This window comes from Indicator indicator, chromosome 21, assembly GCF_027791375.1.
Source record: "Indicator indicator isolate 239-I01 chromosome 21, UM_Iind_1.1, whole genome shotgun sequence".
Taxonomy (NCBI): domain Eukaryota; kingdom Metazoa; phylum Chordata; class Aves; order Piciformes; family Indicatoridae; genus Indicator; species Indicator indicator.
Window position 1 is genome coordinate 18,302,235 of NC_072030.1, and position 12,442 is coordinate 18,314,676.

At 48.5% G+C, this 12,442-nt stretch overlaps 1 protein-coding gene across 1 annotated transcript; it reads right to left on the bottom strand.

The window, feature by feature from the left end:
• Positions 1 to 1,869: 1,869 nt before the first annotated feature.
• Positions 1,870 to 11,926, bottom strand: LMO2 (LIM domain only 2). The gene is made up of 4 exons (XM_054390807.1): positions 11,741 to 11,926; positions 11,075 to 11,255; positions 7,404 to 7,619; positions 1,870 to 4,445 (listed from the first exon to the last, which is right to left on the bottom strand). Exons 1-4 carry the CDS (start codon positions 11,775 to 11,777, stop codon positions 4,226 to 4,228), a joined length of 654 nt encoding a protein of 217 aa, XP_054246782.1. The 5' UTR covers positions 11,778 to 11,926; the 3' UTR covers positions 1,870 to 4,225.
• Positions 11,927 to 12,442: the final 516 nt, after the last annotated feature.

Here is a 12,442-nt window from a genome sequence, read left to right on the forward strand (position 1 = left end):
CTGCACAGGCTTTCCCTAGTTACTGGCTGGGACTGCTCATGAGGTGGCTGCTTGGCTGCAGACACCTCTGCAGCAAGACCAAGGCTGAGCCCAGCGTGTGCTCATCAGAGGGTGGCAGCAACAAAGGACTGAAGAGTTGAGCTGGGTTTGAAGAGGTGGCACAAAGATAAAAGCCTCCAGAAGCCCTTTACTATTCCCTTAGTCATCTATTCCCTCCAAAGGCTCCTCTTTTGAAGTTTCCAGGAGGCCTGATGCGACCTTTGGTCACCCTTTTGGTCAGAGCTCTTATCTGTCTCATGCAGACCCAGCTCCTTTTGGCTTGTCCTGCTCAAAAACACTTATTATGGGATAAACAAACTGTATTTGCTGATGCACGTTCTCAGTTTCCTTATCAGCTGAGCAGCACACATCTCATGCATGTTGGGTCAAACTTGCTGCTAGTCCAGCTCCAAGAATTCCAGGATGACTGCACCACAGCTCGCTGGGTGCTTGCTTACACCTGCAGGCTGTGGAAGAACCACAACCATGTCGTGATGGAGCCTTGTCCTGGGAGCCAGCCAAGAGTTCCCCAGCAGTGGGAAGCCTCCTTAGGGTGGCTATTGCAGGTCCCAGATCTTTCTAGGGAGATACCAACAGGAGAGCTAAGCCTGGTTTTGTGTAGCTGCCAAGATGCTTCAGGATCTTGTCAGATTGAAGGCTCTGTCTAGTAGGAGTAGATTTTCAGCTTTCTTGTGGTTGTCTCTTTAAAATAAATGCAAATAAGTCAGTCATCTGTGTCTCGAAAACAGTTTTCAGATGCTGTGAAATACCTTGGTAAAGTTACCTGATGCAAGACACATGCCTGAGGAGAGGAAAAAACCAAGTTCCTAATCCCAGCCCAGAATCAGGGATCTAAAAAGTCAGAAGGCTGGAGGCTGAAGTCAAGGGCTCAGCTGTCCTGGTTGAATGGTCACACTCAAGCCCAGAGAGCTAACTTCTGCTCTTGTGGGAGTTTGGCTGAGCTGCTGTCTGATTTTTCAGGTGGGTCATGTTCATCCTGTGCCTCAGTTTCCCCACCTCTGGAGCAGGGCTTGTAGCTTAAGAAGAGAAAGAATAAAGCAGTAACACACCAATGCTTGCGAGACCCTTGGAAGGCATTAAACAGGACATGAGATACTCCTGCAAAGTGTATCATTAATTACCCACCAGAGATCTGCTGGTTCAGTAATCATTAATTACCCACCAGAGATCTGCTGGTTCATTAGGAACCTTTCAGAGATGTGCCTTCTCATTAGCCTGGTACAAAGCAACCCTCAGCAGGAGGGAAGAAGTTGCTTCAAACAAGGTTCAACTTTCTGCCAGCTTAATCTTCATCTCGTTGATGGACGTCTGAACCTTAATTTAATTAGAATTCCTGTGATACTTTCTGATACCATATCTCCATCTCTCTGTTCTGGATCTTTTGATGGCTCCTTTTTTGTTTGGTTTTTTTTTTGTTCTGGGACAGAGGAATAGATCAATTTTTGCAAGTGTCCATGAAAATTCCCTTTGCCTGCAGGGCAGTGTGCTCTATAAAAGAGGTGAACCTGCTGCAAGAGAAATAAGCTGATACTGCACTCTCTGCTTAGAACAACAACAATCTCTAGAGATTATTTTTCCAAGTCTCACAAACCTCCTTCAGAGTCACAACTGACTGTCATCAATTCAAACTCTTTGTAAGTCTCATTTTCTGTTCACGTCGAGGCCACGCAGAGGCTGTGCTCACCCTGGCAGGTGTTTGGAAGCTCTGCTGCCTTGTACGTGGTGGGGTGCTGGGAGGGTGCAGAAGGCCATGGTGAAGTGCAGCACCTGAGGCCTTCTTGTTTGCTGAATTTTACAGTCTCAGGCTGGCAGTCGTATCAATGAGTGATGCTCTCTGGTGTTCTCTTCCGAGCAGGCTGCGGAATTGGCAGAGAGTCTTTGGCTTTGTGCTGATGTGTCCAGAATTCAAATAATTTGATTCTTGGGTCTAATGACAATTGGAGGCACCATATCAACTTGAGAGAGGGGAGAGACAGCTTCTGTGTCCTGTACTGAATTAACAACCCATGCCCACTGACTCTCTCCACTGAAAACTGTGTTGTGTGGGGTCCTTATTGCCCTCATCCAAGGACATCAAAGAAGCAATATCGATGGCAATGCTCTCATCTTCCTACCATGACACTGAATAATGGGGACAAAGAAGGGAAATCCTGAAGGATGATGAGATGCCTCTTAAAATGCTGCTGATCCCAAAACCACAGAAAGGATGGTGCTTGTGAGTGTGACCTGATGAAGCCCTACTCAGATGGCTGTGCCTTTCTTTTCGCTGTTGGTTTTGGAATATTTTATTTTCTTGTGGCTTCAGGAGAGAGTCTTTAGATACTTGAGGTGAGGATGGACATGAAGTGTTGCCTACACTAATTCTGGGAGAAATATTTTCTCTCTCCTCCTGGATCTGGACAGCAAGAGTTAGGAATTTGGTAGGGGAAAGCCCAGCAACAAACAGGTTAGAGTAATGCTACTGCTCCAGTGGAGGCTCATCCTCTGGCACAAGTTATTATCTGCCAGTTCAGCTTAAAACCTTCCTGAACCACACAGCTGTCTTGCCCAAGCTGGCAGGGATCTGTTTTAGGCTGAGAGTTACCATAATGATCAGCTGCCCATGGCCTCCAGAAGTCAGCATCTCACTTGAGAAGAGCTAAATCGCAGCACCCTGGAAGGATATGGTTCAAGCATGATCTCAGGGTGGGCAGCTCCCAGTTTCACTGCTAATGAGCTTTAAAGGCTTTGTCCCCAACACCTGTTGTGACAGCAAAAGCAAGAAAAGAAAGAGCTCTCTATATATCCATTGTGAAATGCACAATGGCATCATGGAATCATCGAAGGGCTTCATGTGGAGGTCACTCTCAGCTTGCCTGAACACTCACTGCTTGTTTCTGTACGACTAAGATACCAACTCACAGCATCACAGAGTGGACTGCATTGGAAGGGACCTCTAGAGGTCATCTAGTCCAACCCTCTGCAGTTGGCAGCCCTTCTAATCCACCCCAGAATGGCACTGGCCTTCTTGGCCAGCACATTGCTGGCTCATGGCTTCAATAACCCGGAGTAAAATCAGGAGAAGCTACCTTTCTAGAAGGCCCTGACCTTACACCATCTCCTCTGAGATCAGATAGCCTCTGTCTGTGATGTGAAGTAACACCCAAATGTATTGATCTGTGGACCACCAGCCTCAAAACATCCTCAGTGTCACACAATGCTATTTTCTCCTCAGCATGAAGAACTCTACAAGGCTTAGTGAAACCTCATTGTGCTCACGAGAGCTTTGAAACACAACCTGAAGTGGATCCAGCAGGCATCAGCTGTAGACCAAGTGCAGAAACCCTGCTACAAAAATAAAGTCAATAATACACAAAAAATCCAACCCAGTGCCAAAAGAAGGAACCAACAAGACTCCAGTCTCCTTTTTATTAAAGCTGCAGAGTCTTACTACACACAACAAATATTTTCTCAATATAATCTAAGTTAATAAAATAGTTGAACAACTCTTTAGATTTATATCTGTATAGAAATGATCTGTGGAACATCTCACCTTGAAAGAGCAGTACCCCAAAACCACTATTCAGCAGGATTTTTTTTTTTTTAAAGAAGTCTTTGGGACTAGAGGATTCATTCTCAAAGGACAAAATTAAATCCATGCATTAAAACCAACCCCCACCCTCTCCCCCCTTCCTCTGACCAAAGTGTGATGCCATAGCAAATGTCCCTGTTAGTGGTAGCCTTTCTCTGCCAGGATTCTTCCTCATGCCTACATTAGGAGCTGTCATCTAAAGTGGGTAACTAAAACAAGACAAAAAGAGAGCTCAGTTGCACAATCCTAGTCTGCAGGTGCCCAAGTCCAAACATCTCTTTACAAAAGTCTCTGCTCTTTCTGCAGTCACAGGAAGCCATTGTCACCTTGCGGCTGCTCTGCGCCTCTCACCTGCTGCCGGTTATGGTCCTTGTGCCTTCACTAAGAGGAGTCAGTGTCTCTGCTCTTGCTGTGGCCTCCCTTCCTCACCTATCAACACTGCAGGTTCTGTGTTGTGCTGCCTGCCAAGGGCTGACTCCTGTGTTCCTCCCCGTTTTACACAAAGCCCAGGGCTGGGGTGATGGTCTCCTCGCTGCAGCCATGCGCCGGTGTTGCCCGTGAGGCGCCTTTCAGAGCTGGTGAGGCAGGGCCTTGCTAGATCATCCCATTCAGCTTAGTCCACTCGTAGATGTCCTGCTCACATACTATGTCTGAGTTGATGAGGAGGTATCTGTCCCCAACACAGAAATGTTTCTGGCAGGCAGCACATTTGAAGCACTCGAGGTGATAGACTTTGTCCTTCACCCGCATGGTCATCTCGTAAGCTCGGATTCGCTTGTCACAGGAGGCACAGAGGCCATCCTGGCCAAAGAGCCTGGAACAACAACAGCAGAGATGTAAGCAGGGGTCCTTTGCTGGGGAGATGGGAAAAACCCACATCAAAACAAGAACACAGTGTGGTGATCCATTAGTCATTGCCTAGCTAGGCAGAGGTCACACTGCCTAGGAAGGCTGCTGAGCAGAACTTTAAACATCGCAATACCAAAACCTGAGGTATAAAAACCAAAGTTCCTCACCTGTCCTCAGTATGATCAGTGACCTTACTCTGAATTGCTGAGCAGCCCCAGGAGGAGCAAAGTTTCCCCAGATCATAGTGTACCGAGGTGCCATGCCAATACTTCCACCTCTGTGATCAATAGAAATTACCTTTCCATTGATAATTGTTGCCTCTCTCCAGCTGCTGCCCCTGGAGCTTACGGACAGGAGTTGTCACAGGCATGCTCTAAGACTCCCTCTCTCTGCTCATTGCCTCCACACTGGAGACTTTTTCAAACCCAAATATTTCTATATCCATGAAGCCACTTCTGCTGAGTTTCAGAAGCGTGCATGCAAAGACCTTCCAGCCCTGGGCTAGCCCAACCAATTTGATGGTGTGGACCACTCTGTAATCATGGTGGCATCATTGCAACGAAAAGCAGCCTCTAATGAATCTACTTCACATTGCTTGCTTGCAGCATATATCCATGGAGTTTGACTTCTGTGCTTCCATAGTAATTCTGGAAAGAGGTTTTCCACCTCCTAAGCTTTCCTAGCATGTGCTGCACCTGCTCCATGTCCTCTGAGGGCACAAGACATCCTTTCTTTCAGCTACCAGGAGATGTCAGTGTTTGCTTCTGCCCAGCGATAGGGATACTAATGCTGGCACAAAGGCTGCCAGATGTAACACTAATGAGGGAAGATATATGTTGCATTATTAAATGTATAAAAAGTGGACTTTAACTGCAAGATAAGACATTAATTGTGCTGCCACGCTGTCTGCTGCCTCCATTTTCAGATGAAAACCGTCTGGAAAGTGTATGTAACACCAGATCACTGCTGGACTGTTGTGTGTCCAGAGTATTTACAAGCAGTCCCATCAGCAGAACTCAGAACTTAGTCTCTGCTTACCAAAATCCCCATTGGCAAAGCTCAGGGACACCACAATTACGAACTCCACTGAGATTTTGGGGTTTAGATAAGTTCAAGAAGGTTGCTGAAGAAATATCCAGTGCCATCATTCTGCCCCAAAGACCTCCTGACACATTGGGGATCCATCAGAAGAGCTGGGGCACAACCAGCACAGCAAAAGTCAACACACTGCAATTGTAATCAGGAATGTAAAGTTCCTTTGCTATCTGACTTTTGTTGTTTTGGATATATTTTTTAGTCCTTCTACTTACAGAATTTGGCAAAACAGGCTGAGACCTGTTAATGAAAATTATAGAATCATAGAATACCAGCTTGGAAGGGACCTCAAGGACCATCTGGTCCAACCTTTCTTGGCAAAAGCACAGTTTGGACAAGAATGCTCAGAACCCTGGCCAGATGAATCTTAAAAGTGTCCCAAATACCTGTAGCAAGTGGTTTTGTAGGCTGAGACTCAGCAGAATGGGAACATTCTTGTCTATTCAGGACCAGGCTTAAGAATGCTAAAATTCCACTGACTCCAGGTTGGTGCAATGAAACTTTCCTGGGCTGGCTGTAGCTTTGCAATAAACATACAGCACCTGCTGCCTGAAGGCTCCCAGATAACTTTACCAGGGATGCAGAAGAAGATAGGGATCAAGCCATGTGTCAGAGACAGCAGCTTCAGACACCAGGCAGGTAGAGCAGCCCTGCTGGCTAGTGGAGTTCAGCATCTCTTGTGGAGCTGATATGACAGCATCAGGAAAACGAATTTAATTCAGTTACCTTGGATACCGTGCTCTTAAGTGAGCAAACTGAATGCTCCTTCCTCAGCCACTGGTCTTGGCACCTGGTTTTATAGACTCTTCAGCTCCAAGGCAATGCTTGGAGAGGCACAGAACTGCTTAAACCCATTTGGGGGAAGTGGTTCACTGCCAGCTCAGGGGAAGCTTGCTGAAATTCATCACCTTTTCCCAATTTCTACTTGCCAGAATCCCAACCTGACTCACAATAACCTGCTCCAGTTGGGGATGTTCCTGCTTACTGCAGTGGGGTTGGACTGGATGACCTTTAAAGGCCCCTTCCAAGCCAAACCAGTCTGTAACTCTGTGCTCTTCACATTTTCAAAGCATTCTGGTTTGTCCACAACACACAGCAATGGTTTGCATTTTAAAATGCTTTTTCTTTTTTCCCCAACAAGGTTTTGAAGCTTTAACCTATAAGCAACTAGAAGTGACCTAATCATCACAGATCACCTCTGGATTTATCTATAACTTACCAAAGAACCCCAGCAGTACCATAAAGCATGAGCTCCCAAAGTGTGAGTCCTGAGCTTGCAAATGGTGCTGTGCTACAACTGCAACTGCTGTCAGGTTTTATGTTTAAGAGTAGTCAGGAATGAATTCTTCCTGGATGTTTGCTCACTAGCTGTACTTACTAGATCACAGCATCCCAGCATGCTGGCCTTGGAAGGGACCTCTGGAGATCATCCAGTCCAACCGCCCCTGCTAAAACAGGGGCACCCACAGCAGCTTGCCCAGGATCACAATGGCCAGGGGGGATTGGAAGCTCTCCACACAAGGAGACTCCACAACCTATCAGGGCAGCCTGCTCCAGGCCTCCAGCACTCTCACATGAAAGAATTTTTCTCCTCCTGTTCAGATGGAACCTCCTGGGTTCCAGTTTGCGCCCATTGCCCCTTGTCCTGTCACTAGGCAGCACTGACAAGAGTCTGGCTCCATCCTCTTGCCCCTGAACCTTTAGCTCTTATTGAGCACTGAGAAGATCCCCTCTGGGGGCTGCTCTTCTGCAGGCTCAACAGCCCCAGGGGTCCCTGCCCAAATGACTCAGCAAAGATGAAATGGTGTGAAGGGGGTGGGCTGTGTACCTGAGATAGTCCCTCCTGCAGAGCTTTCTGCCCAGCTTGTAGTACAGGCGCCTCCCCACCTCTCCGAGCCTGCAGCCACACAGGTCACAGCTGAGGCAGTCCTCATGCCAGTACTGGTCGATGGCCTTCAGGAAGTAGCGGTCCCCAATGTTCTGCTGGCAGCCGCCGCATGTCAGCAGCGAGGGGGGGATCTGGAGGACTTCATCCACTGGCTCTCTGAGGGAATGAAAGGATTGTTGGAGAGGGGAAATGTGCTCTGAGAGCATCCACATGAGAAGAAGGAGGAGGAAAACCAAACCAAACACCAGTTTGGCCAAGCTAGAACAGGGATTGCCTTACATCCTTTTGCCCCTCACAGCAGAGTGAATCATTTGTCCCCTGTGCCATGAGAGGGAGCAGGACTTCACTGTTCTGCTTTAACAAAGGAACAGATTAAAAAGTCAGGAGGTAATAAGAATGGTCCCAGGTTTGATAATGATTTTTGTTTCTTCAAAGCATGGTGCGTAACCATGGCACTGTCTGTGTCACTCCTGTGCATTCACTGCTGCAGAGGCATCTGCTCCTCTGGTAGGACACTGGTGTCTGGCCAGGGACAGCATTTTCCTTCTGCTGGACAGACCATGAACTGCTCAGTCATGTGTCTCAATGCACACTGCTCTTACAAAAGAAATACCTTTCCCAGAGTGTGATCCTTCCATAATTAAAGATTACTCTCTTTCAGAAGAGCAATCAAAAAGCTGCCTGGATCCAGCGTGCCCTCAGCCTGCTGGTTGTGTCTGTGCTGGCTGACAAGTGCCAACAAAGTTCTTGCTTGGATTCTTCACATTTTCAAACAATTCTGGTTTGTTCATGACATGCTGCAATGCTTCATTTCCATTAAAAAATGTTATTTTTTTCCAACAAGACTTTAAAGGTTTACCTATGAACAACTGTAAATGTCCTAATCAACACAGACAACCTCTGGACTCACCTGCAACTTAGTGAAGAACCCCAGCAGTAGCATAAAACATCTGTGCATGAACCCCAAAAATATAGGACCTCATGTTGTAAAGCTGAGCTGGCAGGGTTTGGCTGTGCAGCTGCTGGAAGCAAAGGGAATTTCTGTCTCACCATGGGGTGAAGGACTGGAGAAGGTACCCAAGGGACTGCCCGTGCAGGCACCTTTCCTCTGGGAAATGTAAATCTGGGGGTGTCACTCCTCTGAACAGCACGGAGTAAATGAAGACAGCAGATGAGGCTGCTGCCCAGCTGGGTCAAGTTTTGCTGCTGTTCTTAACAGAGCTGGAATTTCCCCCTTGGTACTGCAGGACTGGGGTTTTTAACCCTTCATCTAAGGACATGAATCCCTTTGGATAGGTCTATTCCAACATAGCTCAAACAATTATTTGGGATTTACACAACCCTGAGTGGAAAGAGGCACAAAGCTTTATTGTGATCCTGGCACTGGCTGTTCATGCAGAATGGTTCTGGGAATGCCTGAGGATAATGCAGGACTTTTCTTCAAAGCTACTTCTCTTCATTACTGTTTTTTTTTTTTTTTACAGGTTCTTGGAGGGGAGCAGGGGAGGGGGGAATAATTAAAAAATTAAAAGCAAGGCTCGTGAGCTCAGAAGTGTGAAGTTTGCAGTAAGCTGGTGCTGCCACAGAGGGCTTTACCCAAATCCCAGGGAAGTTAATGAGAAAACTATTGGATCAATCCTTTAAGCACTTGCTTAAGTTTCAGCCTGTGGCTAGTGGCAGGAGGGTTTGTGCCTGGCTGGATGATGGGCGAGGTGCTCAGCATCTGGTGGAGTGGACCCCCCTATTTTTTATATGCTATTGGGTTCTCACTTTCACCCAGAGTTCCTCAGCACTCTGTTTCTGCCTCTGATCTGTCCTCCCTTAGGCTGGTGGGGGCAGAGGAGACCTGCACTGCTGGAGAAGGATCAGGCTGCTCCCCAGCAGCAGGCAATAGGAAAAGAAAAAATTATATTACTGCAGTTTATTTACTGGGTCAGCAGTTTTCTTGGGCAAAAATTACTTCATTCAGCAGGGAGAAACAACCACTGCTCAAGAACTTCCGTGCTGAGAAAGTGATCCTGCAGGTTTTATTAAGGCAAACCGAGCCCTAAGATATTAGCTGATTATATTCTGTTCTGGTTCTTGCTCTTCTGAGTTTAAACTGCTGTGCCCTGCATCACCACATCCCTCTCCTAGCAGCTGTGTTAAAACCGTGGGGAGCTCTGATGCACCCCTAGTTTTTTCCCCTAGTTTTTTTTCCAGGTTTATCCTTTTGGACCTCATCTTCCCTTTCATCACATGCAGGCTGACAAGATCTGAGAGCCTTCCAATAGAAGGAAAGCCACATTATTATAATTTAATGTTCATTCTCTGAAACTTTAGGGTTACCCCGAAAATATCTCACCTCAGTGGTCACAAACCAGGTCTCTGAGAGCCCTAAACCCTGGAACAGCCTGGTGGATGTTTACCCAGGCCAGAACTTCTGCTTTACACATCAGTTTTTTGATGTCCATGGGCTTACATCACTAGAACAGAAGGTAAGCAAATAAAGATTCCTAAAACTTAGTAGTTGAAACCCAGACATCAGGTGTCTGGGAGCTTGAATTCTGGTTTATTTAAAAAAAAAATCGAAAGTAAGTAAATATAAAACATATGAAACATCAGATGTGACACAGAATGAATGGATTTAATCCCCAAGGGAAACAGTTCCCATGTGTTTGCTCCAGGCTTCTAGTGGCAGCATTTCGAGTACCTCCCAGGAAGCAAACCCTTAGTGACTCAAGTTTACTATGAACAGTGGTTTTGGTGTTATCTGCAAAGGGAGAATTTATATTTATTTATTTTCCCCCTTCTCTCTTATCGTGATTCCAGGCAAGCACAACTGCAGTTAGGGCTGCAATGGCTCTGGGTTTATGCTGTTACTGTGCTGCTCACCAGTGGGATGCTGGTGTGAGACGGGAGAGCTGCAGAGCACAGCCTGGGTCAGAGTACAGGAGCTGGTCCCTTCCCTGGAAACCCACAGAGGGAAATTCTCATCATCTTTTCATCTCATCAGGTCGACTACGTGCCCCTCGCAGAACACCCTGCCCCCACCAAAGCAGATCTTACAAGGTCTTGAAAGTTGCATTCTGAAAATGTGGAAGTTGGGCACCCACAGATAACAGGCCTGACCTTTCACTGTAACCAGCGACATCAAGTTGGGAGGATCAAAGATGGGGCAGAGAAGATCCCTTCAAATGAAAGCCACCTTCAGCTTTGGCCAGCGGGATGCTCTCCCTCTCCCCGAGCCCTTCCCAGCACCCCCGGCTTGGGTGAAGCGATGAAAAATGCCCTATCCGGGGAACAGGGGGCTAGGTTGCCCTCTCTCTGCACCCAACTGTTCTTTCCCACAACTTGAGGAGCTCTCATCAATCTCCACCCCACCAGCAGCCTTTCCGCCCGCGGGGAAAGGGGCCGGGGCAGCCCGGGCGGCGGTGCCGGGTGCCCGGCGTGGCCGGTGTGGGGAATGGAAGTGGGAGTGAAGGAGTGCCGGGGGCCGCTGGCGGGCGGGCGTTGCGGACACAATGCCGGTGGCAAGTGGCTGCGGTGGGGAGGATGAGCGACCGTGGGAAGGCTCATGGGGGAGAGGAGTAGGGTGAGGAGGGGACTGGCAAGAAAAAGAAGCCACTTACTCGGAAGGATCGAGGCTTTTCCTCTCGATGGCCGATGACATTGGCAGGGCTTGTTCCTTTGTAGCGTGCCGGTGGTGGTGGGATCTGCCCCCGCTGCCCCCGCACAGGCTGTCTGCTCTCGGAGCCTTCTCAGCAGCTGAGTTCCCCCTCCGCCCCCCAATGACATTCACAGGATTTCCTCCTGCAACACCAAAGACAGACAGAGAGAGAGAGGGAGAAAGAGCAGGCTGGGCTGGGGCTGCGGCTCCCCGGGCTGCTCTCCCCCGGGCTCTGGCTCTGCAGGCTCTAACCTCCCATCCCCGCCGCGCTTCTCCTGCGCACCGGCCTCCGGGGCAGCTCCCTCGGCTGCGACTGCGGCTGCGGCTCCGGCCCCGGCTGCGGCTCCGGCCCCGGGGGGGAGGCGGCTGCCTCGGCTCCCTCGGCTGCCACCGCTGCCTCAGCCCGGGGCTCGCCGGGCTCCGCTCAGGCTTTTTGCCTGGGCAGCTCTGGACATGCTCCGAAGCCGGCTGGAGGTGGTGGAAATGAGGAGATCAGCATCACTTTGGGATTATTCTGACTCTCCGTGGCTCAGCCCCGGGTCTCTGGTTTCACTTCCTTTTTCCTGATCACGATTCAAATACAATAGAAGGAAATCACACTTAAAGAGACAGCTGCTCATTTCTTAACTGGACTCCTGGGGATTTAGCAATACAAACAGCAGCATCACGACTCGCCGGGTTCCTTAAAGAGACAGAGCTGGGGCTCCGCAGAGCCAGGGTCGGGGGCTGACGCCGCGCTTTCAAACTGCAACGGCATTTAATAAACACTTCCTGGGTGGGCAGGGGGTACTCAGGTAGGCAGGCAACGTGGAAATGATCCTAAGGGCTGGAAAAAGAAAAATAACTGCCCGGTTCCATCGTACTGGCTTCTTCTCAGCTCCACACAGGACCAAAGCGACAGGCACCGTCACTCTCCTCTCCCTCTCCTGCTCTTCTTGCACCAGGGAAGGTTTAGATTGGAGATTAGGAAACATTTCTTTCCTGCAAGAGTAGAGCAGGCATTGGAACAAGCTGCGCATGGAGGAGGTGGAGTCAGTGTCCCTGGAGGTGTTCAAAACGTGTAGGCATTGCACTTCAGGACGTGGATTAGTGGCCATGGTGGTGTTGGGCTGCTGGTTGGACTTGATGATCTTGGGGGTCTTTTCCAGCCTTAATGATTCTATGATATATATGCAGAAGCCCACACCTACACACATTTCTGCAGGATTCTTTGAGATTCAGAGGTGAAGAACCTGAGTATTATTTTTCTGCCTAGGATTCCAATTGGTAAGGTTATGTCTTGTTTATATCCCCAGTGAACATTTACTGGTGTCTGCTTCTAGCTATCCCC

Coding starts and splice junctions, on each gene's coding strand:
- LMO2 (XM_054390807.1), bottom strand. CDS start 11,777: ATGCTGCTGTTTGTATTGCTAAATCCCCAGGAGTCCA. Junction 11,256..11,740: donor GCTAAATCCCCAGGAGTCCA/GTTAAGAAATGA, acceptor TTGGTGTTGCAG/GAGGAAATCCTGTGAATGTC. Junction 7,620..11,074: donor AAAAGCCTCGATCCTTCCGA/GTAAGTGGCTTC, acceptor TCATTCCCTCAG/AGAGCCAGTGGATGAAGTCC.